The 26,108-nt window shown below is 36.8% G+C and overlaps 1 protein-coding gene across 2 annotated transcripts in view; it reads left to right on the top strand.

The window, feature by feature from the left end:
- Positions 1 to 19,597, top strand: part of Bms1 (BMS1 ribosome biogenesis factor) — a 58,297-nt gene extending 38,700 nt beyond the window's left edge. For both annotated transcript variants that reach the window (XM_071611301.1, XM_027947903.3), the window contains exons 14-23: positions 7,821 to 7,894; positions 8,466 to 8,642; positions 10,272 to 10,460; positions 10,544 to 10,724; positions 10,901 to 10,959; positions 11,686 to 11,808; positions 12,924 to 13,071; positions 13,445 to 13,620; positions 17,413 to 17,574; positions 18,035 to 19,597. In XM_071611301.1, the coding sequence (XP_071467402.1) occupies positions 7,821 to 7,894; positions 8,466 to 8,642; positions 10,272 to 10,460; positions 10,544 to 10,724; positions 10,901 to 10,959; positions 11,686 to 11,808; positions 12,924 to 13,071; positions 13,445 to 13,620; positions 17,413 to 17,574; positions 18,035 to 18,259 (1,514 nt within the window). In that variant the 3' untranslated portion in view covers positions 18,260 to 19,597. The remainder of the gene's footprint in view (positions 1 to 7,820; positions 7,895 to 8,465; positions 8,643 to 10,271; positions 10,461 to 10,543; positions 10,725 to 10,900; positions 10,960 to 11,685; positions 11,809 to 12,923; positions 13,072 to 13,444; positions 13,621 to 17,412; positions 17,575 to 18,034) is intronic.
- The last annotated feature ends 6,511 nt before the right edge of the window (positions 19,598 to 26,108 follow it).

Raw genomic sequence — 26,108 nt, 5'->3', positions numbered from 1 at the left:
TAGGTATATGCCCTCAGCATGTAGCTCTTCTGCCTTCAGCATGTCAGTTATGTATATATTTGATCTTTTTGTGATTTCCCAAAGATCTCATATGTTCTCTTAATTCATTTTTTTAATTGTTGCCTGAATATAATATTACGGTAGAGTTGTCTTCAAGCTGTGATAATCTTTCTTCTGCTTGATCTCATATGGTGTGGAACCTTTCAACTGAGTTTTTTCTTATATGATTTATTGAGATTTTTCTTTCCAAGATTTCTTTTTGGTTCTTAAAAATCTCTCCATTGAATTGCTTATTCATATTCTACATTGTCTTCCTCAGTTCATTTTGTTGTTTATTTGTATTTTCCTGGATTTCATTGAGCTTTAATAAAAATCATTCTTTTGAATTCTTTGTCCAGTATTTCATCTACTCTGATATTGGAATTGGGAGCTTTAGGATTTGATTTTTTTTTTCATATTTGTTGTGTTTCTATGTTGAGATTCGTAAATCTATTAGAGTGGATATCTTTTCTACTTTAATGTAATGACCTAGATAAGAAATTTTCTCCTGATGGTGTGTCTTGGGGCATCAATTTTTTGTGTAATGTTGACTTTATTTTCAGTTGGACACTGTAGTGTAATTTCCCTTTAACTTTCTTGGTTGTGATTTGTGTTTGGACACAGAGCATACCATGCTGAAAATCAGAGAAACACAGTGTCTCTGTAGATGTTGCAAGAGTAAGGGAACTCCTGACGATTCAGGCAAATGTGATATAGGCAACAGATATGTGATGTTTTACCTCTGTGGTTAGTCCCACAATCAGAGTGGTATTTTTGTCAGGAGTTGGGTATTTCTACAGATACGTTTGATAGTAGCTCTGTTACTTAAAAGTGATTCTGACGCTGATTGCTGTAGTCCTGTTAAAGAGCCTAAAGCTCTTATCCTCTGATCATTGGGAGAGGCTAGGGCTGGAATCACAGCTCACCCTCTGTGGGATGCAGTTTCAGTCTTAGCAGCTCTATGTGATCTGACCCGGTACAGCTGCATTGAATATATAGGACCCTCAAAGATGCCAATCTTTGTGTCTTTTCTCTCTGCAGCTATTGTGGGGGTATCTGCTCAGGAGCTATACTTCAGCCTCTAGCTATGCATGCCTGGGAAGGGGTCAACAGCTGGGAGCGTATATTCACTCTTTAGGTAGAAGTGTTCACCAGAATTCAAGTGGAACTGGGTCTAAGTGGCAGTGTTGTTTAGATGTCCAATGTGCACAAGGCCCTGAGCTTAATCTGTAGCACTAAAAGGAAAAAGAGAGAGAGAGAGAGAGAACAACAAAAAGAGTAGAACTAAATAGATAAATAAAATAGATGAGAAAGGATCAAGAGGGGGAAATGATTAAAATAGAAATTAAAAAGAAAATCAAAACTTTTTTTAAAAAACACAATTAAAGAAATTATGTTTCAAAAATACTAATAAAAGATAGAACAGATTTAACACAGTTCAAATCAAAATCCCAGTGGCATTCCTCATAGAAATAGAAAAAGCAGTCATGAAATTCATCTGGAAAAATAAGAGACCCAGAAGAGTGAAGCAGGTGACATCACTATACCAGACCTTAAACTATACTACAGAGCAATAGTAACAAAAGCAGCATGGTATTGGCACCAAAATAGACTGGAAGACCAATGGTACAGAATATAGAACACAGAGACTGACCCACATGATTACAGTTATCTTATATTAGACAAAGGCACCAAAAGTATACATTGGAGAAAAGATAGTCTCTTCAACAAATGGTGCTGGGAAAACTGGAAATTCATATGCAACAAAATGAAATTAAACCACCAAGTTACATGCTTGAGGGGTGTTGTGGGACCAAGTGATCTGCAACCCTCAATCCTGGCACCCTCAGACCTGGCCCCAATATCAAACCACATGTAGCTGCTGTTGCTCCCAGTTACAGAGGACAGGTTGGCTGAAACTAATTCCAGAGGGCATTGCCCTCCACTTTCCTCCTTGTTACATTACAGCCTGTGTTCCCTGTGACATAAAACTATTGTGGGTTTGTGTTAGAGACATTCCCCCAAGCCAAGAGTGTTTTCTGTAGTTGTTCTCTGCCCAGTCAACTACAGGTCACTGTTTATCTGTAGGATGCAGCCTTCTTTGTCATGCTTTGCTGTGGCTCTTTGACATTTACTCCCTTGAAGGGGAGAGTTTTCTTCTCCTCACTGAGGTGCCCAGTGCTAGAGCTGTGGTATAGTGTCTGGATTTCACCCAGTTTTGTTTTCTGTGCTATCTATTTCCAGTGGTCACCCACAGCCACTCAACTCAAGCAGTTACACTCCTGTTGCTTTGTTTCTATACTGTGGAGCAATAGTATAGAAGTGCTTCTGGGTGCCTCTATACCACCATTTCCCCTCATACCACCTTTTCTCATTTCTAATGTAAATATTCAGTGCTTATGAATTTCCCCCTTAGCACTGCTTACTATACCCCATAAATTTAAATGTGATATATTTCTATTTTCATTACATTCTGTGTGGTTTTGTATTTCTTTTGGGACTTCACTAGTTTGATTGCATTATATTATGGTAATATATTTTTATGATTTCAGTTCTTTTAAATTTGTTGAAATATATTTTACTGTCTAGAATTTACTCTGTCTTTATAGATGTTCTGTTGGTACTTTAAAAAATTGTACTATTAGTGGATGTTCTATAGATATCAGTTAAATTCTGTTGGTTGACTATATTGTTCAGATAGTCTGTATCCTTGCTGATTTTCTTCCTAGTTTTAACAAGTGTCATATAGACTAATGTTGAAGTCACCAAATATGACTGTGGATTTTATCTATATCTACTTTCAGCTCTATGAAGTTTTACTTCATGTATTTGAGGTTCTGTTATTTGGCTCTTCTAATCTTTAGACTTGTTATATCTTGGTGAATTGATCCTTTTATCATTACATAGTTTTTATAGTCGCTTTCATTCCACCCATTGGTGAAGGATGGATGGATCCCCACCTCAAATAGCAGAAGATCGCTAAACATATAACACCCAGCATTTTTCAGATAATATGAAAAGCAGTTTTTTGTCATGTATACTTCAAAGCTCAGAGGAGGATGACATTGCACACTGTGCAGGGCCACACAGGGGTTTTGCTCAGGACCAGCTGAATGGGTACCTGAACTGAGGGGGGCAGACTTTATAATATCAAAAGTATAGGATGACCATTGTTCCTCTGGGAGGGTGTCATTGGTTTGTTTGAATAAAATTGTGGATGTGTGGTCAGGTGATGTGAAATATAGGCTGAAGTATAGCTGGCCTGGCTCATAAGAAGTCATGTGGAGAACCTTTCCTACTGGGTACAGGGTCCTTCATGGCTAAATCTTTGGAATCCTGGGAAGCTCATCCAGGGCAACACATGAAAGTTTAAGTCTTAAAATGCAGCAGTAAAGACTCTATAGCTTTGATAATTTTTTTTTGAAAATTTTTCTCTGATAAAATTATTCTGATAATTTACTCTGAAGTCTTCTTCAGAACATATTAATGGAGCCAAAATTAATGTTTTACCAGTGGAACACTTCTATAATCCCAGTTACTTAGGAGGCTGAGGCAAAAGGATTACAAGCTTGAGGCCAGCCTTAGCAACTTAGCAAGGCCCTGTTTCAAAATAAAAAATTAAAAGGGTTGATGTTATGGTTTAGATGTGGAAACAGTACAAAGTTTGGAGGAGAAATGATTGGCTTATCTGGAGAATGGAGTTTCTCTCTCTCCTTCTACCTGCCCCTTGTTGTCTATGGATTGTGACCTCTGAAACCATGAGCCCCCAAATAAACTTTTCCTCCTCTACAGTTGTTCTGGTCGGGTCTTTCAGTCATAGCAACAAAAAAGCTGACTAAAACAGTTGGGGAGGAAACTCAGTGGTAGAGTGCCCTGGGTTCAATCCCCAGTACCACTAAGAAGTAATTTATTTAAAAAAATTAATATCACACTAAATATAATTAATTAATGTTTACATTGCTTTTTCCATCCTTTCATTATCCTTTTACTTTCAACTAATTACGTTACCAGGGGTAGGTCCATCTGCTTTCCACTCAAAAGCAGTACTTGGGAGATGAGAAGTAGGAGGGAAATCAGGTTTATTAAAAGGCCAACACTGAGAAATTGGAAGGGAAAATTATCATCCCCCCAAACAAAGACTGTCTTAGGGAACTCAGGGGCACAAAAGGGCTCCTATAGGGCAGTTAAATGAGGAGCAGGAGGGCAAAAAGCAGGAGCACTATGTGCTGAGCCACACATCCATCCTCCAGTAATCATCTCAGTCACTCAGGGATGTTTTTCTTTCTGTTCTGCCAGAATGTCCCTGTGGTAATAATTGACCTTCAGTTCTGTTTTTGAGTAGTGGGGATTGGACCCTCGGGGTACTTTTACCACTGTGCTACATCTCAGCCCTTTTTATTTTTATTTTTTAGTGGGTACCAAGGATTGAACTTAGAGGCACTCAACTACTGAGCCACATCCCCAGCCCTATTTTGTATTGGTTAAGCACCTTCCTGTTGCTGAGGCTGGCTTTGAACTCAAGATCCTCGAGCCCTGGCCACCGCACCCAGCTCTGCCCTTTTTATTTTTTAATCTTGAGACTGGGTTTTACTAAATTGCCCCAGCTGTCCTCAACTTGAGATCTTCCTGCCTCAGGCTGCCAAATTGCTGGGATTACAGATGTGCCATCGTACCCGCTAGTTTCTGTAATTTTTTTAGGCAAACACATTATTGTCCCTGCAAGTTAAACATTATTTCACTGTTTAATTAAAGAATAAGATTATCAAGACCTTGGCCCACATTTTTGATGCTATCTGAAGACCATCAGATATTCTGGTTTCCATAAATCTAGAGGAAAGTTACTGATTAGTAAATTTTATGACTCATATCTTTCTAGTTTGTTTTTCTAGGAATAGCTAATCTTGCAATTTGAGATATAGAACGGGGGAGGACCAGAAAACAACTTTTACTGGAGAATGCTTTTAACCTATTAGTTTCGTCCTCTGTGGCAAAGCTAGTGAGAGACTTACGTTGGTCAGCTGTGTGACCTATAGTTGAGTGCTTTTAAAAATGTCAGCTAAAAGCAAGGGAAGCCAGAGGGTTTGTTGAGGTTCTTCTATGGTTATGTCATTAAATTTGAAGTGAGTTTCTTGTAGACAGCGTATTGCTGGGCTGTCCATTTTTCTTCTATCAGTCTGTTTTTGGGTGTGTTTATATCATTTATATTTAAGGCACTTATTTATATCTAATTGCTTAAATCTGATGTTTTGTTTCTGTTTGTTTCTTTTCATTTTGATGTATTTATGTTTTTAAGGGCATCTCTCTATAGTTTTTTTGTAGTAGTTGCACTGTATATCACAGCGAGCATTGTAATATTAATAGCCTAATGGTACCAACATTTTAGCACTCTGATTTGTGGAAATCTTTCTTCTATTTGGGTTTCTTTACCTTCTTTATTATTAAATATCATTGCCTCACCGGGCACCATGGTGCATGCCTATAATCCCAGCCACTCGGGAGGCTGAGCCAGGAGGATCAGGAATTCAGAGACAGCCTCAGCAACTTATTGAGGCCCTAAGCAACTCAGTGAGATCCTATATCTAAATAAAATACAAAAAGGAGTGGGGATGTGGCTCAGTGGTTAAGCACCCCTGGGTTCAATCCCTGGTTCCAAAAAAATAAATGAATGAATTTTTAAAATATGCCTCAAGTATTATATAGGGTTAAATTTTTTTGTTTCAGTCATCAAATGCGAGTCTAAAAATTTATGAGGAGGGTAGTCTCTTGTATTTATCTATATTTCTGATCTTTTTATTGTTTTCTCTTTTTTCCCTAGTAGTCCCATATTCTTCCTTTTATAATTTCCTTTCTGCTTAAGTACTTTCCATAGCCATTTTTTACAGGTAAGTCTACTAGCAACAAAGTCCTGTAGTTCTTTGCTCTGAAAATGTCTTCTTTCTCTTTATTTCCAAATAATAGTTTCACTGGATATAGCATTCACAACTGACAATTTCAGAAGAGAAATATGCTGTCATTTGAATTACTGTGCCCTTACACATATTCTGTCATTTCTTTCTGTCTTCTTTCAAGATTTTGCCTTTTTGTTTTCAGAATTTTAACTAGTGTGGATTCCTTTAGGTTCATCTTGAGGTTCATTTGGCTTCCTGAATCTATAAGTTTATCTTTCATCAGATTTGGGGAGCTTCAGTTGTTACAACAAAGCCTCATTTACGCAGATGGTGTAAATGGTGGTTGTATGGTTCCATGGATACTTGTTTATTTATTTTCATGCTGTTTTGTGTCTGTTGTTCAGAGCAGGTGAATTCGTTGCTCAGACCTCAGCAATCCCATTCTCTCTCCTGTCCTCTACTCTTAACCAATGTTTTTTTTTTTTTTCTTTTCTTGTTTTTGTAGATTTCAGTTCTGCCATTATCATTTGATTCTTAGTTTCTTTGCTGATGTTTTCAGTTTTTTGTTTGTTGTAGGATTTGTAGTTGCTTATTGAAGCATATTTAAAATGGCTGCTTTAAGAGGTGAATCAATAATTCCAACATCTGATTCATTTTGAAATTGGTATCTTCAGTTGTCCTTCCACATTAACTTATAATTTACCTTGTTCAAGGAATTACAGGTGATTTTTCTGTTGTCTCCTGTACATTTTGGTTAATAAATTAGAAGATGGGGTCCTATGTGATTTTCACAGGCAATCAAATAGTTTAGGTTTTATATGCAGGCCCTGGTGCTTTGTGACTGTGGTTCCAATAATAACTTAATTTCAGAGCCTTTGTGATGCTATTTTGGCCCACTTGGTTTATCTGGTATCTTTCAGTCTCCCCACCTGTCCTTGCTGGTATTGCTTAAGGTAATGGGAACTGCCTCTGGCTAAACCACCAGTTGTAGTTAGGTAGGGGAAGGTTGTCTTGGCCTATGGGACTGATTTGCTTATTTAAGGGAGGGAAGAGTCTCCTTTGCTGGTCTTGCCTAGCCACATAGTGTTTTAGAGTGAGGAGGGGAGTCTCAGGCCTGGCAGAATTTTCCTTGCTGGTAAACTTCAGCCCTCTAGATATCTTGGTGGAGGAAAGAAGGTTGGTTTAGGTCCTTTAGGGAAGGAGAACACTTCCTCCCTTGTCATTATTGTCAATGGGACTCCCAACTCCCTTGCCAGTGCTTCCAGGTTAACCTGCTGTTGCCAGCAATATCTCATTTGATCTGGGGAAGAGTGAATCTGCCTGGGCCACTTTTCTGTTGCTGGATTGGGGGTTGGGAAACACTGAGCCCTGGGTCACCTTTCTGTTGGGTAGGGTCTACTGAGACACTTACCCACCAAGACCAAGTCATTACTCTAGTCCAGGACTCCCTGACCAGCCTCTTTCTTTTTACCTTTCATAGTTCTTTGATTGTCTCTTGTCTCCTGCATTATGTCTGGAGTTTATGGTGATATGTAGTCCGGAAGAACAGAGAGAAATGTGTTCTCTTCTCCAGACTAGAAATCCTTGGTGGTGGTTTAATAATAACTACATTAAAGGAAGATTTGACATCTATATGTTGAATCTTCCTTTCCAAACCAGGGACATAATTTATTTATCCAGTAGTGTGTACAATACCTTCTTTCTTGGGTTGTGTTTAAGAATGTAAGGCCTGTGTAGTACTGAAAACAATCTCTTGTATGGAAAGGATTGGAAAGGATTGGCTGATTATGTTACTCCTTTGTCCATTGGTCACATTTTAAAGTTATGAACTGGATGGCGCTAGTGTTATACACGAGCACATTTACAGAATAGCTATGGTGGTTCTTTTTCCAGAGGAACTCTATGGTGACTTTGAAGACCTAGAAACAGGGGACGTTCATAAGGGAAAACCAAGCCTGGATACTCAGGTATGTCTTTGACATGGCCACTGTCAACTTAATCTGTGTAACTTATAGAACAGATTCCTTCCTAAAACTGTGGGCATATGGGTGCAGATAAAAGGTTGTTTATTCTCAGTCTTTTGGATGACAACTACTAACCTTTTGTTGTAGTCACTTACCAAATTCTTTATGATTTTTCACTCATGCAAGTTTTAGCCTAAGTGTTCCTCCCTACACCTCTTTTTGCCATCATTCTCCTCTTCTTAAATTTAAGTGTCATTTTCAGAAAACAAATTCCCTGTTATCCTGGAAATTTCTTTACAACAGTGTCTGGAAGTATCTGGATTAAGGATATTTGCTAGTACTTTTATTCATGTTTGGCATTCCCAGCCAGATTAGGTAGTAGCAGTTAATTGTAATACAGACAACTGCCTCCTGTGGCGATGTGTTGTTTAGAGCCAGAGGCTATGTTTTGGTTTTATATTGTTCATGATGATCAAAACTAAGATTTTTGCAACTCAGATTTTTTTTTTTTTTTTTTTGTCTGCTTAATGAAAAGATCTCCATAAACTACATTTTTCTCTTCTGGAAATTTAAGGTTGAAGATGTAGAAGAAGACGTTAAGGAAGAAACTGACCCCAACACAGAGGAAAATGCCAAGAAAAAGCACTTGGATAAAAAGAGAAAATTGAAGGAAATGTTTGATGCAGAATATGATGAAGGAGAAAGCACATATTTTGATGATCTTAAAGGAGAAATGCAGAAACAAGCACAGGTAAGAAAACTCAATTCCTGTCAGCCTCCTTCCAAGGTTGTAGATGTTGTTTGGTCTCTCCTCCTTGTGCTTTTCTTTTGGACTCCTGGGTTGAGATATGGAAGAGTATGTTTATTCATGTAGTCATCTAATTGTTTTCTAAGTTCACCAGAAAAATATCGGAACTTCTTTTGCACCAAGCATGAGGTGCTGAGGAAGAAGAAATGACCAAGACATAGTCTCTGCTTCTGAGGGTATCATGTACAGTGATTTGAGATAGTATGTTCATTTAAATGCAAGCATAGATTTCACATTTCGAATTATTGCTTCCCATTTTAATGAATAGGTGATATGTGGCTTATGCAAACACACATGCTGTCCAGGGGAGGTTTTTGGAAAACCCATGTTCGTTAGTGTTCAGAGGGTATTTTGGGTGAGGTCAGAAACAAAAACAAAGGAAGTATGTGGAACAAAGAAAAGGATATAATGTGACCTTCCTGCCTGTGGGTGTTGAGTAGGCTATTGAAGGGAATGATCTCATGCCAAAGGAGACACATTTAAATGAGGACAAAATTGACCACTGGGTTTAGAATTTGGAGACCTTCAATGACTTTGGTAAGCATTTTCTTAATGTGGTGGGTAATGGTCCAATTTTGGTGGCTTTAAGAGTAGAGGATCTAGATTGCAACTATATGAAATTTTTATGGAGTTTTGATGCCGAAGGAAATGGAAATTAGGACAGCTATTGGTGGAGGAAGTGGAGTTAAAAGATCTTTTTGGAGAAGAGAAATAACAAAGGGGTGATCTATTGGAATAAAGTCCATCAAGAGTGGATGGTATATGGTGTGCAAGTGTTTGGCATTGAGCTGTACCAGAGCTGCCAATGGAACTTGCTACAATAGTGGAATTGTGTATCTGTTGGCTACCCAATATCATGGCTGCTGGGCACTTGTTGATATTGACTATTTGTAACATGGCAGGTATGACTGAAGAGCTGGATTTTAAGTGTCACTTAATTTTATTAGCCACATGTAGCTATGCTACTGAACAGTACAGAGTTACAATAAAAGGCCTCATGTGAAAGTAAACCATGGGAGAGGGTTTAGTATGTGGAAGTTCTAAATTACTTGGTTTTGGAGTGAATTCAGAGATAACCATCAGTTGAGAGTGAGAATAAGGGGAAGAGGTGGTATTGGATGTTTGAAGACGGGGGAAAGTATGAAATAATAATTTATAATGAGAAGAGAAGTTGTGGGTTGAGGAAGCTGCAAGCATTTGCCAACCAGCATCCAGTGATCTTTTCTGAGTTGTTTGTATTTATTGTGCCTTAGGGCAGTGGAGAAGAACATAGTTGTGGCAAATCCTAACCAAAATGCAGGGGTGAAATGTATCATTTTCAATTAGAATAGTAATCTGTCCATGCTTCTTTTATGTAGGAGTTGCTCTCTTTTTCTTTTTTTTCTCTCTCTTTTTTTTTTTTTTTTTTGCTGTAGAGGTTCAAACCCAGGGCCTGTGTGTGCTAGACAAGTGTTCTACTACTGAGCTAATTCCCCAGTCCCTAGGAATTGCTCATTTTAAAATTTAATCTTAAATGTTTATGAAAGATAACTGCATAATGGAGTTTTACTTTTTTCTCCCTCTCATATATAGCTTAACCGAGCAGAATTTGAAGATCAAGACGATGAAGCCAGAGTTCAATATGAGGGTTTTCGACCTGGGATGTATGTTCGAATTGAGATTGAAAATGTCCCCTGTGAATTTGTGCTGAACTTTGACCCCCACTATCCAATGATTCTAGGTGGTTTGGGCAACAGTGAGGGCAATGTGGGATATGTGCAGGTAGGTACCTATGCTTGCGTGCTCAGCAACCAAAGTTCTTTGGATGTACTCTGCATAATTTTATCAAACTCTTCTCCCCTTAGATGCGACTGAAGAAGCATCGTTGGTATAAGAAAATCCTCAAGTCCCGAGATCCAATCATTTTTTCTGTAGGGTGGAGGAGGTTTCAGACCATTCCACTCTATTATATTGAAGACCACAATGGAAGACAAAGGCTTCTAAAATACACCCCACAGCACATGCATTGTGGAGCATCCTTTTGGGGTAAAATGTTGTTAGAATAACTTGTTTGTAAGGATAATTTAAACTTTTATCATTATAGTTTTGTTCTTTTCCTTTTATGAAATCCCAATTCAAAAGATTTTTCTTTTTGGGGTATTTATGTAAAATGGAATCCCAAATTTATGGCTCATTATTTTTGTTGTTGTTATTCTCTTAAGGTCCTATCACTCCACAGGGAACTGGATTCTTGGCAGTACAGTCTGTTAGTGGCACAATGGTAAATATCTTGGATATTTTATAGATTATGTTCGAAAAGTATATCTTGAGTATGGATTTTGTACATGTGAGTTGAAAATAACTCATGTTTAATGTATATTAAATTTCTCTTTGCTTTTGATCTTTCTAATTAATTCTAAGTAGGGTATGGAAGGAGAGGAGAAGGAAATAGAAGAATTACAATGGCACTTGATGACATTTCATGTTTTTATGCTTTGTTTGGATTTAATTTATCTAAAAAGGTATTTAAGCAGTGCTCGTCATGTGCTAAACACTACATTAAGTTCTGAGGATACATCATAACTAGTTAGACTTAAAACTACCCTGTAGAAACGTTTGTTAGCAAACACAGGCTTCATTGGACCAGTCAGCATGTTTTATTGGCTCATGTAACATCAGAGAAAACAGAATAATGAGCAGACGAAATCAACTCTGGAGATCCAAATTTTAATTTCTTAAACATTACAAATGAATTTTCCTTTTCATTATGTTACTAAGAAAGAAATCACCATGAAAATATTTGAGTTGTCATTTGTTTGGCATGCCAGTATTATAGTTTTAGGTTGCTTTTGTTAAAATTCTGTTTTGCATGTTCAGATGTTCTCTTGATCTTTCTTAGCTGATTGTAAGTAAAATAACTTGTAATTTTGTAATTTATTACATCGCAGAGAATTATACTCTTACTGATGAATTATTCCTATATTCAAATTTTGGGGATTTCTTTTAGCCTGATTTCCGGATAGCTGCCACAGGAGTTGTCCTTGATCTAGATAAGTCCATTAAAATTGTGAAGAAATTAAAGCTGACTGGTTTTCCATATAAAATTTTCAAGAACACTTCATTTATTAAGGTCTGTATATCTATATATTCAAATTTATAAATATTAAAGGAAGAATGAAATACAAGTTGAGTATTCCTTATCCGAACTGCTTGGAACCAGAAGTGCTTCAAATTTCAGATTTTTTTTTATTTTGAAATATTTGCCTATATACAATGAGAAATCTTGATGTTGGGATCCATGTCTGAATACAAAATTCATTTATGTTTCATTGTATGCCTTATACACATAGCCTGAAAACAATTTAACAATATTTTTAATATGCCTGCATTTTGTCTACAACTTGTCACATGAGATAAGGTGTGGAATTTTCCATTCATGTCATTTCAGTCCTCAAAAAGTTTCAGATTGGGGGTTTTCGTGTACTTCTGAAATATAGGCTTAATGTTTTTAGAAAAATATTTTAAATCTTTTATAAACTTGATTTTTATTTTATTTATTTTACTTTAATTTTTTTAGTTGTTTATATTGGTCTGTGTTACTTAAGTATGCTTAAAAGTCTTAAGGCTAAGCCCAACAAGTGTTTAGTTTAGGCTATTAATATTTCCATGTGAGAGTATCACAGAATTCATACTGAAAATGTGTAATTTCAACCACTGGATTTTGCTACCTTTCTGGTTTATGGTATGAAAGGAAGTTTATCTAACAGTTCGTAGAAAAATAGACAAAATCATTTACAAGAAACTTGGCAAGGTTTCATAGAAATGGATGTATTGTTCTGCAATATTTGGAGAGGTTAGTTTGAACATCATTTATTGAAACTTTCATTATTGGGGGTGTTTCCATTAGTTAAGATGATCGTAAAATCAGGAAATGGTACCACCAGGATTTGTTTAGCTCTTTTTTTTTTTAAGTGCCTGAACCTATTTAGTGACAGGATGTAAACTACAGTTCAGCCAGCAAGACACCAGCATAAAGTTCTTCTTTTTTACAAAGATGCCAGTGATGAACATGCTAACGAGCCAGCAGTAGAATCTTCATCAGTGTTATTTTGGAGAAAATAGAGTTGTGTTCTTTTTGACATATCAATGAGTTGTTACTGTTTTCTTAACCAATAATGCATTTATGAACAGAGATAAAGTATGTAATTTTATGTGTATGTATTTTTAATTTTCTTTTGCCTGTAGGGAATGTTTAATTCTGCCTTAGAAGTGGCCAAATTTGAAGGTGCTGTGATTCGAACTGTCAGTGGAATAAGGGGACAGATCAAGAAAGCACTCAGGGCTCCAGAAGGAGCTTTCCGGGCTAGCTTTGAGGATAAGTTGCTGATGAGTGGTAAATATATTTGTGGTGTGTTTATTATAACACTGTGTTTCCATTCACTTTTTTTTTTTTAAATCTCTAGCCAGTGTTGATTAGAGGTTGGAGTTTGAGTCTAAAGAAAGTCCAAATCAACTCCAGTTCTGCCCAGTTGAAGCAGCTTATACAGTTGCTGATTCACATTATGTCTAGAGCCTCTTGTTTGTACCCAAAGATTAGTGATATATAAGATTAGTTCACTTGATGAAGTCTCTTTTCAAATGCTGTGCAACTAGGTAGAAAAGTTTGGGGTGAATATTTTGAGATTTTTATTGTTTGTTTGGTTTTGTTTTTTTTCAACATGGTTATGAATTTTCTTTTGAAAATGTTAATTTCCTCTGGTTTCCAGATATCGTCTTCATGCGAACTTGGTATCCTGTCTCTGTCCCAGCCTTCTATAACCCAGTAACATCTTTGTTGAAGCCAGTTGGTGAGAAAGACACCTGGTCAGGAATGCGGACAACAGGTCAACTCAGGCTCGCTCATGGTATCAAACTAAAGCCAAGCAAGGACTCTCTCTACAAGGTACAAGTTGTGCATGTATGCATCATTGAAGATGTTTTGTCTGCTCACCGGACAAGGAGTCACACAGATGCTTTTGTATATAATATCTTAAGTGCTTTCAATTTTTCAGATATGAAGTCTAACATTAAATTTGATCAAATATGTATATTCATAAATGTTTTGAAAAGGAACATGGGAAATGGTACTAGCGGTTTACTCTAGATTGTAAACAATTTAAACTTTTTAAAAAATAAACCTTATTATGTAATTTGAGGTTTATAATAGGATATGTATAGATAGTAAAATGTTACTATACATTTTAGTAACCATAGCCATTCTTGTGTAATAAGAACACACATCTATAACAATAGATTTGTTAAATGTATTTAACAAAAAATCCAAATACATTTTTATAACTATAATTCTTCTGTTATATGTTAGATCTGTAGACTTAATCATCTGACATGTCAGTCATTTTGTATCCTTTGACCTACATCTTTTCATTTCCTTTTATGTTTTTTATGTCTTTAGAAAAATATTTGTTCAGGTCCTTTGCCAATTTTTAAATTGTTATCTGTTTTTCTGTTATTCAGTTGTAAGAGTTCTTTTTTTAGTACTGAGGGTTGAACTCAGGGACACTTGACTGCTGAGCCCCATCCCCAGCCCTATTTTGTGTTTTATTTAGAAACAGGGTCTCACTGAGTTGCTTAGCACCTCATAGTTGCTGAAGCTGGCTTCCTGTCTCAGCCCTTTGTGTTGACCCCTTATAAATACATAGTTTGCAAATATTTTTTTCTTAGTCTATAGGTTGTCTTTTCGTTTGTTGATATTTTTTTTTCCTGTGCAGAAGTTTTTTGAAAAGTTAGGTATAGTCTCACTTGTTTATTTTTGCTCCTGTAACATGGGCTTTTGGTGTGATATTCCAAAAATAATCATTGCCAGCACCAATGTTAAAAAGCTTTTTAGCCTCTGTTCTCTTTTAAAAGAGTTTTAAGGTTTTAGGTCTTATATTTAAGTCTTGTACCATTTTGAGTAGAATATTGTATATGGTGTAAGATCGGGGTTCTATTTTATTCTTTTTCATGGGGAGATCCAGTTTTGTAGCACTGTTTGTTGATGATATTATCCTTTCCCTTTGTGTTGTCTTGATTGTCCTTGGTAAGAATTAGTCGACTGTATAAATTTAAACTTATTTCTGGGCTCTTTTGGTCTTTATTTCTATTCCAATACCATACTGCTTTGATTACCATACCTTTATAATATAATTTAAAATCAGGAAATGTGATGCCTCCAACTTTGTTTTTTCTTTCTCAGTATTTTTTTGAATATTGGTTGTTTTGTTTCTTTTGTGATTCCTAAGAATTGTGGGATTTTTTTAGTATGTTTTGTCTACTTCTGTGAAAATCCATTGGAATTTTGAAAGACATTGCATTAAATCTGTTTATTGTTTTGAGAAGTTGCGATATTTTAACAATAATTCTTCTGACTTATAAAAATGGGATGTCTTTCCCTTTATTTCTGTCTTTTCCAAATATTTTACTTCCTTGGTTAAATTTTTTCTTAAGGCTTTTTTATTTTGTTAATGCCATAAAATGAATTTTTTTTTTTCTTTTTCAGGTCATTATTTGTGTGTAGAAATGATACCAATTTTTACATGTTGATTTTTTTTTTTTTATCCTGCAACTTTATCGAATTCATTTATTCTAATAGGATTTTTTTTGTAAGATCTTTGAGATTTTCTATGAATAGCATTTTTTCATCTGCAAGTAGAAATATTTGGGGTTGGGGCTGTAGCTCAGTGGTAGAGCACTTGCCTTGTACGTGTGAAGCACTGGGTTCGATCCTCAGTAACACATAAAAATAAATAAAGGTATTGTGTCCATAAAAATTTTTTTAAAAAATAAAAATTACTACTTTTCCTATTTGGATGGCTTTTATTTCTTTTTTCTTTTTAAATTTTTTTTTTAGTTTAATGATCTTCATTGGCTTTTTTTTTTTAATTTATTTTTTAGTTTTCGGCGGACACAGCATCTTTGTTTGTATGTGGTGCTGAGGATTGAACCCGGGCCGCACGCATGCCAGGCGAGCGCACTACCACTTGAGCCACATCCCCAGCCCTATTTCTTTTTCTTATGTAATTGTTCTTTCAGGTACTTCCAATACTGTGTTGAGCAGAAATGACTATAAGAGTATAGGCATCCCTGTCTTGTATGGATTTCTCATAAATAGCCCTTATTGTATTGAGGAACTTTCTTTCTATACATTAACTTTTTGAAGTTTTTATTAAGAACAAGTGCTGAACTTTGTGAAATACTTTTTCTGCATCAAAATGATCGTTTGAGCTGGGCGTGGTGGCACATGACTGTAATCTCAGTGGCTTAGGAGGCTGAAGCTGAGGCTGGAGGATCAAGAGTTCCCAGCCAGTCTCAGCAAAAGTGATGTGCTAGGCAACTCAGTGAGACCCTGATTATTTTCTTTACAGCTTAATAACACATTTGAAAAAAAAATTGCTTGTTTTGATCCAAGATATTCAGTTGTTTTGAAATAGAGGGTGATTTAGGGTTTCAGTCTGTCATTCTATCAGAACTAGAAGTCTCACAGACATTACTTTTCTATAAAATAGGAATAAACCTTTGGTTCATCTTGCATGAATTTTTTTTTGGTACCCGGGATTGAACTCAGGCACTTCAACCACTGAGCCACATCTGCAGCCCTATTTTATATTTTAATTAGAGACAGGGTCTCACTGAGTTGCGTAGCACCTCACTTTTGCTGAGGCTGGCTTTGAACTCCTGATCCTCCTGTCTCAGGCTCCCAAGCTGCTAGGATTACAAGTGTGCACCACCATGCCTGGCTATCTTGCATGAATTTTTATTGAAATATACTCAGAATATGATATCCTTATCCAGCCTCTATTGCTCCTGCTTCTTTGAGAAGATTTCTCTGAATTTCTTAATTCTAAAGCAGTTATTATTTCTGAACAGAGAATATTGAATGTTACTGAGTATGATGTCTTTAATAATAAATTTAAATACGTAAAAGAAAGATTTTTCTACATAGTTGAAAGATTTTTCTTCATAGTTTACTTTTGGTAAAGGCCAGTGGCAAAACTTTGAACTTACTGACAGTATTTCTGAGGCAATTTTAATCATTTTTCTTAATTAAAGCATAGAACTTAGACTGCTTTGAAAATTCAGAGTAGAGAATTTTACCTTCATCTGTTTTAAATCTTTTCTGTATTCAGCCAGCCTTCCATCAGAAACAGAATAAAGTTAAACCTCTTGGAATCAGGAATGGGGATACTTTGCTTATTAGTGCAAGAACTATGTCCTTAAATCCAGAGAGTTAAGAAGAAAAGATAGGTAATCTCAGTGCCCCCAAAATATAAAACTCTGGATTTTCCCTTATAAGAAACTTTGGATTGTTTCATCTACTTTTTACTCTACTCATCTGTTTTTTAGTCATTGACTTTAATGGACATTTTATATTTTATTTAATATATTTTTGCACATTGGTATAACAACAGCTATATTTTTGTTGTTTCAAACAGGAAATAAGGAAATGTTGAGATCCCATAGAAGATACCATAGAAGTGGAACAATTGTAAATGTTAACTATTTGGCCTACAGATACGGATGCTCACTGAGGCCATCCATATTTGATGGGTGATCAGATCCTCATTTCTGTGGTCAGCAGACTCTGTTGTCACTGATCTTGTGGGAAAGTCAAAATATTGAGAAGATATTATGCAAAAGTTTAAATATACATAGGTCATAATTTAAATGTGTCACTGTCTTTTGTTTTTCTTTTCAGCCAGTCCTGAGGCAAAAGAAACATTTTAATTCACTGCACATTCCAAAAGCCTTACAAAAGGCCCTGCCATTTAAGAATAAGCCCAAGACCCAAGCAAAGGCAGGCAAGGTGCCAAAGGACAGGATGAGACCAGCAGTTATACGTGAGCCTCATGAGAGAAAGGTACTGTTGACAAGACAACGTATTGCATATTTCATTTAGAAACGAAAGTAGTGTTTTCCATAGCACAGTTAGCATTTCTACTGCAGTCTCAATTTTCATCAGGAAAAGATAAGGGCCAGAGTTACTCAAGGCCTTAGTTGGAGGAAGGACCAGTGTCCATTTTTGCATTCTTTGATTCGTTAATGCTCTGCCTTATGTGTTTGAATTGGGAATAATACATACACTGGTTAACCACTCTGCCTTAGCTAGTTGCACATAGTATCCAGAGGTGGTTTTGTGGTATCTCCAAGCCAATTGTGATTTCCTAGTTCAGGGTGGATTTTCACTCAGTTAACATTCAAGTCATGGATCTAATCTAGTTTTGATACTGTTGGCTCATATGTTGAGGCCCCCTGAAATGTAGGTCTCATGCCATAACGGTAAGACTGATCTGATGCTCACTGGGTTTTGTCTTTGTCAGATCCTTGCACTGCTGGATGCTTTGAGCACAGTGCACAGCCAGAAGATGAAGAAGGCTAAGGAACAGCGGCATCTGCACAATAAAGAGCACGTCAAATTGAAGCAGAAGGAAGAGGAGGAGAAGCTGAAGCGACAGAAGGACCTAAGGAAGAAGCTTTTCCGAATTCAGGGTCAGAAGGAAAGAAGAAATCAGAAGTCTAGTCTGAAGGGGGGTGAGAGCAATTGAAGTGACATTTCAGAATGGATAGATCATCTTTTGGATCTGTACAGGTGGATGGTTTCAAATATTATAGTGCTTGTAAATAACAAGAGACAGGAACCCAAGAGAGAACTCCTAGTTGAATACATCACCCAGACTGTGCCTTTAATAGGAGAAGTGAAGAAGACAGTGCTGGTAGGGCATGTGTACCCTCTTAGCATCCAGTTATATAAAGATTTAAAGCACTGTAACTTATTGGCATGTGAACTGTTTCTTATATCTGTCTCAATTATTTTGTGCTACAGAAAATATTAAAATAATTTTGTGTTAATTTTGATTTAGTAGTTTTCATTAGGTATGAATGCCTGAGAGTTGCTTGTGAATAATAGCTTACTCTATTATCTTCATGATAAGTCTTCCAGGAGGGGGAAAATTTATATTTGAATTCTCAGCTTTAGTGTAAAATTTTAGAGAAGGGTGTGTGATTGTTTTTATTGTTTGTTGTATTTTTTAGTCATTGACTCTAATGGACATTTTATATTTTATTTAATATATTTTTGCACATTGGTGTAACAACAACTATATTGTTTTAGACAAGGTACATATAGGAAATAAGGAAATGGAATGTACTGATGAAGCTTCTTGTACTGTGCTTATGCATTACACTATGTAACTATATTTATAAGTTTTCATATCATCTTTGCAGAAGGGTCATGCTAATCATCTCTTGTATTGATTCAGTTTTAGTTTGTGCTGCTGATATGAATACCATGTTGCCTTTGAAAACATGTGGGCCAAAGAAAATTCACCTGGGGCCAACTGCTGAGTTTTCTGGCAGAATTTAAGTAATCGGCTTAATCTGGTAGGTTCTATGAAAGCCTATAGCTATCAGTGGGAAAGTGCTAGGTCTTTTTTCTTCATGATAAGTGATGGGATCAAAATAAGTCCTAATGTGCCGGGCTCAGTGATGCACTCCTATAATCCCAGCAACTCAGGAGGCCGATGTAGGAGGATTGTGAGTTTAAAGCCAGCCTCAGCAGTGGCAAGGTGCTAAGCAACTCAGTGAGACCCTGTCTGTAAATACAAAATAGAGCTGGAGATGTGGCTCAGTGATAGAGTGCCCCTGAGTTCAATCCCCAGTACAAAAAAAAAGTCCTAACATTATGTATAACTAAAAAGAACCAATAAAATTTTTAAAAAGTGATGGAACTGTGAAAATTCTGCCAAGACTGCGTCAGCCTGGGAAACAACAGTTGGAATAAGCCTGTACCCTTCTGAGGAACTCTAGTTGTATATTTTTCTCTTTTCCTAAGGAGTAGTTGGATATGTCATTGTGCTAATAAAATACTTTAATTTCTGTTGTCATGTGGCATAATTAATCTCTTTTAAAATATGAAACTATAATTCAATTAAAAAAAGCATTCTAAGCCATATCATGTTTTTCAGTTAAGTATTTTTACAAGGTCATCCAGAGAGACAAAAACCTAATTTTAAAAGTGTCTCATAGTGGTAAACTTGTTCAGAGTGTGCATTGCAAGTAATGTACTATATATAATTGTTTAGTCTCTTATATTTTAACCAAACGAGTGATGTTCTTTAGCCATAGAGTAAAAGAATGTTTAAACAGTTGCAGATAATTGTCTTAAGATAGTGTATGTGTGTATAATATCTGCTAATATTAAAAATCTGGGCTTATATTTGGAGAACAAAAGAAATGAAAAGTTCACATATCAAGAATATTTAAAATTTAAGAAACCTCTCAGGCTAGGATTGTGGCTCATTGGTGCAGTGCTTGCCTAGCATGTGTGAGACCCTGGGTTCGAATCTCAGCACTACATATAAATAAATAATATGAAGGTCCATCAACAACTAAAAAACAAAGAAGAAACCTCTCATTTGAAAATTACCATGAATGTTCTTTTTCTTGTAGAATATTTAGAATGTTTATTGGTTTTGATCCCGACAGGCTCAGTCAATAAGATGTGCATAATTTTTATAACTGAAGTTTGCATTCATTTTAGAGGAAGGTAGTGTAGTTAAGTAGGGACTAGCCTGAGAGAGTTTAAAAATTACTTTTCAACATTAATGTCTTAGTCACTTGATACTATTAGAATACTTTTTACAAAAGTGAATTCTATCAGAATGTTGAGTTTCTGTGAGAGCAGACACTGGCTTGTTTACTTTCTCAGCACTTAGAGTCAAGCCTACATAAAATAAGTGCTTAATAAACAAACATCTGCTTGGAATGATAAAGAAAAGATATTTCAGACAACTGAAGTTGCTATGCAAAGTATGCCCTCACCCTCTAAAATATGTTAAGATTTTTAATAGAAACCTTTCTTGCATGGGCTCTCGTCTGATGAAGAGGTCCACAGAACAGGGCAGAGGAGAGTGTGGCTGCAGAGTTGCTAATCAAGACCTCCTCCGGAGACCAAGCAGGAAGCAGGTCTGATTTTATTGTGCAGTTACCATGTATATATATTCAGGCAGTAGCTAAGCAGATTAAAGGCAGTCACCAATACAATTTCTGGGCAACTGTCCTTGCAGCTACCAGTCGAGGACTGGGCCATGGAGCAAGCGCAGGGACTGCAACACATGGCTTCACGCCCAGGGGGTAAGTGATTTGCCGCCTATGTGCCTAGCCACTCAGATGCCCTTAATGTATGCCATGTATGTAGTACTCCATGCACTTTTCCCCACGCTTTCTCAATTGTATTAAGCTTTATAAATTATAAAACATTCTTTTTTGTTATAAGATACTGCATTTGACAAAAATTGGGAATTGAGGTAAGCCACTCATTTTTATACCTATCTTTTTAGTATGCACGTGTGGTTGTAGGTTTTTTTGTTTGTTTTTAAACTAATTTGGCCTAAAGTGCATATAATATTCCATACCAAACTGTTAGATATCTCTGGTTTCCTCTCAGTGTAAATGCTAGATTGTTTCTTTTTAAACACATGAACTTTCTTAATTTGAAACTTCTATAATACTATTTGGTGACATGCCACCATTTTCAGAAACAAATGCTCGCATGAAAAAAAAAACACCAAAAAACTGTCTGTAATTCAACTTTTTGAAGGCTTCCGAGTAAAAATTGATAGATAAAAGTTTTTGAGGTCCTCAAAGTGTAAAGATTTTGTCACATAACCATCACTATAAACTAGATGGAAAAGAGTCACATCACTGAAAAGTATTTCCTCTTGCTGTGTAGTCCTGCCAGCTGATATGTTACTTTGTTGTTTCATAATGTTATGTGAGTAAAAACAGTATGTAGTTCCTTGTAGTTACAAACATAATACCTTCAAGATGTATCCCAGTTGTTTTATCAGTGGTGTGTTCCTTTTGATTGCTGAATAGTATCTAACTATACAGATTACAGTTGTTTATTCATTCACCAATGGACAGACACTGAAGTTCTTTCCAGATTTTGGTGATTATGAATATATGCACTGTAAACATTTTTTGTAGAGGTTTTTGTGTAAATATAATTTTTCATTACCCTGTAACAGTGGTTCATTCACCTTCTGAATATAGCCCTTGTGAGGCTTATTTTTTTTTTAAATGTTTTTCTGTCTTTTCCCCTTTCCCCCTCCCTAATAAGATTAGGGAGACAGGGTTATCTTTTCTTACTCTAGTTAATTGCCCTTGAACCTACTACAGGAAGGAGATGACTGCTGAGGATTTGGGGAGTGAATATCTCCCAAATTAACAAGTGAATCCTAACAAACCATCACAGTGCCTTGGACCCCCCCTACCAGAGCACACCTGGAGTATAACCCTTGAAGTGTTCCTTTAAAACCCCCCTGTCCCTCCTGATGGAGAGAGTCACAGCCTTTAGGACAGGAGTCCCCTGTGTTTCTCCTTTGCTAGCAAAGCAATAAATCTTTTTCCTTTTTCTCAAAACAATGCCCTCATTATTAAACTGGCACTGGGGAAAAGGACCAAGTTTTTAGTTAAAATCCCAGGGTAATACTCGAAGTAGGACTTTTAGAACTGTCTTACCATTTTCCAGAGTAGCCATATCATTTTGCACTCCCATCAGCAAAAAATGAGAGTTCAAGGCTGCCTCTTCCCCAATACTTGGTCTTGCCACCAGTTTTTTTAGCCATTCTAGTGTGTATCTCATTGTGATTTTATTTTGTATTTCTGTGATAACTAATAATGTCAAGCATCTTTTCACATTTCCACTAGTGTCTTCTTTGGTGAAATTTATGTTCAAGCCTTTTTACGCACTTTTAATTTGAATCATTTTCCAACTTGACTAGTGGATATTTTTCCTATAGTGCTGAGGATTGAACCCAGGTCTTTGTGCATGCCAAGCAGTCTTTACCACTGAGCTATAACCCTGTTCCCTTAAGAGTTCTTTATATATATTGGAATATTCACTTTGTAGGATATGTAGTTTGCAAATATTTACTCCCAACATGTAGTTCCCAAGCTAATTTTGTTTTGGTAAACCTTGTTTTTGCTTTAATGGATTATACATTTGGTTCCACTCTATGAACTCGTCTTCTAACCTGAGTCATGAAGATTTTTCTCCTAAAACCTTGCATACACACAAACACAGAGAGAGAGAAATACACATTCACCTATGTATACATGTACAAATGTATGCATACCAAATAAGGAGGAAATACTACTAAGACAGTTACAGTCCTTGATTTTGTAACTGGTCACATTGTCATATGACTTCTTCTTCCAGTTCCCATTCTGTGTTCCCTTTCCTTCAGCAAACTAGAGCTGGTCATGGTTCTTTACCAGTCTGCAGCCTTTTTCCTGGTGGCCCTGGACCATTATAATCCTGCATGATTTTGGTTTACTATTTTTCTAGGTAGAAGTCGTTTCACTGGCTTCCACCTTGGCTTTTCCCCCCATAATAAATAGCCTTCACTCTACAGGGAACCAATGTAGCGGGGTTCTCCCAGTTGCTGTGTGTATCTTTTCCAATTATGCATTGAAATAATCACAAGATAGGTTTACATACTGTGAGACAGATCTTGAGCTAAAACTCATTTTATTGCCTGACTTTCATAAACCTTGATTCTGAGAGAGACAGTGACATTTTGGGTCTTCTGAAATTAGTTTTAGTTCAGGACCAGTATCTAATAGTCCCCCAAAGATCTGATTGTTTCCTTTTCTCTAAAGCACAGTTACCCTGGTAAACAGCCATAGGTTCTTCTGGGGAAGACTGAGACAAAGATTTAACAAAATAGATTTTGGGCAGTGTGCCATGCGTTTCATCAAGGGGACTTTACCTCTGTTATAGCCTGAATGTAGATGTCCCCTCAAAATTCATATGTTAAAACCTAAGTCCCAATATAATGGTATTAAGAGATAGGGACTTTAAGAAGCAATAAATCATGAAGGCAGCATTTAATGAATCGGATTATAAAAGAATAGAGGGAGCTGCCTTTCCCCTTCCCATGTAAGGTGCAGCAAGAGGTGACAGCTATGAAGTAGAGAGTGAGACTTTACCAGACACTAGATTTTCTGGGAACTTAATCGTGGATTTCAATAAGTTACTCAGACTGAAACATTCTGTTACATTAGCAGGAACAAACTGAGGCAACCTGCCGCAGTCTGGCTGGGCACAAAATCACGAGCCACTCAAGCAGGAACAAACTTTATTTCTGAAACTCCCGCCAATGCCACGCACTTTCCCGGGAAGTATGCCAAACCACACATGCAGCGTTCTCCCGGGCCACACTACTCCAACAGACAAATCCCTCCTCCGGAAATCCCTCCTACCGCACTTCCCCAACTAATGGGAACTATCCGGGAGTCCCACTAGAGCTCCAAAGTAGCAGGCCAAGGCAGACAGCAGGGGTCTAATATCCATTTGAATGCAGATCTTAAAATAATCATATCATCTCAATGGCTTGCTGGCATCACCTTTCAACCAAAAATGCCATGCATCATTACTACTTGGCTATGGCTCTCAGCATCTCCCCCCTTCTGTTTAATTAAGCAACAAGTAATGTGGCTTAGGGACCATGCCTGTTAGGTTGTCCAATACAACATATGGTCCTTACCCGTCATCGGATGAGCTAACCTCTAGGCGTCAGCCTCCTGTCTTAGGTTGGTACCACTGCAATTGGATCATACCCGTCACTGACTACTGGTCTAGCATACAGCCATACTTGTGGATAGGCCTATATACCAGTGCGGGGGTGAGGTTCATTGCCTTACCTCTGTTGGCCCCCAAATTTGGCCTTGGTGCCATTGAGGGGGGTGAGGTTCTTTGCCTCACCTCTGTTGGCCCCCAAATTTAGACCATCACTAGTAGAAGGGAGGAGGATACAGAAATGCCACGACACCAAGCCAATTGACGGCTCCTTTGGAAAAATTGCATCACTGGTGACACATCAGTAAAGATACGCCAGCACTACCACAATTCGCTGCATCAACAGATAGCTCACAGTGCATACAAGTGATACATAGTCCAGGCAAGTTCTGCAAGCAGTTCAAAGTGGAGGAATCTATCAATATGTCCATTTCCTCCCAAAATAAATCGACTCCTTGATTGAGCATTACTTGTTATTATTCATTGATGCATCAGTTTATACAGTTTACTGTGATAGCTATCAAAGAAGCTGTAGTTTGGTTTTATCTTTGTCTTCACCGGCACTGGGATGAAGGTAGGAATTCTGACAATGATGGCTAAAAAAAAAAAAAATTGTGTAACATTCCAACAGGCACTAAGAAAACAATTTTCTGAACAATTTACATTATTCTGAACAGAATTATTAAATATAATGAGAAGGAAAGGTGAAAGTAAACAAACAGATCTGTTAACCTCCTTATTCACATATTAAAACAATCTTCAACAGCTGTTTACCCAATTAAAATTAAACCATTTAAATCACTTGAATAATAAAATAATATTTGGATCCATTTTTTCATGAGCGCTCCTCATATATATGTATGGACATACGCACATACAGACATACAACACAAAACACAAGTGTGTACACATAACATATAACACATAAGACAATAGTAAAGGCCTTGTAGCTTACACAGGTGAAATCTCCATTGCAATGTTTAAAAACTCCACTGTCAAAAAATAAAACTGATCAGAAAAACATTAACCTAGGTTTGTATGAGCTCAAAATATAAACTAGAACTTTATGATGTGGGAAAAGGCAATAATAAAATAGATATTGAAAAAAGCATCCTGGTTAATGACTGTCGCAGATGTAAGAATAGCCATGCTGGAGCTCTGGATATCAGCTGTTATGGATTTGAGTCAAATCATCTTCTTTTTGGTCTGTAGAAATCACTTTGGTTAGTCTCTCTGGAATCCAAATTGGTTGCTGTTCTCCCTGTGGAAATACACAAACAGAACCAAGACTCCAGACAATCACTAGGTCAGGACCTTTTCATTGTCCTGTTAGAATATCCTTCCAAAGTACCTTAGGCTTATGTACATTTTTTGGATACATATGTCTTTCCGCAGCACTAAGTCCTGATGAATCCAAATTTAAAAAGTTTAGAGTAAAAAGTGTTATTTTAAGTTTATCTTTGGGGGATATATACCCCTTTCCAATTCCCTCTTTTTGCTTTAATAAGTACATTTTAATAGTTTGATGAGCTCTTTCAACTATGCCTTGTCCCTGTGGATTGTATGGAATTCCTGTTATGTGAGTAATGCCAAATGATGAGCAAAATTGTTTAAAAGAGGTAGAAGTATAACCAGGACCATTATCTGTTTTTAACTGTTTTGGAACGCCCACAGTGGCAAAATTTTGTAAGCAATGAGCTATAATATCTTTAGTTTTTTTCTCCGGCATGAAGGGAGCCCATCAAAAATCCGGAAGAAGTATCAACTGTAACATGCAAATATTTTAATTTTCCAAATTCTGGCAAGTGTGT

Source organism: Marmota flaviventris, chromosome 4 (assembly GCF_047511675.1).
Source record: "Marmota flaviventris isolate mMarFla1 chromosome 4, mMarFla1.hap1, whole genome shotgun sequence".
In the NCBI taxonomy this organism is placed as follows: domain Eukaryota; kingdom Metazoa; phylum Chordata; class Mammalia; order Rodentia; family Sciuridae; genus Marmota; species Marmota flaviventris.
This window is presented reverse-complemented; position numbering and strand designations above follow the sequence as displayed.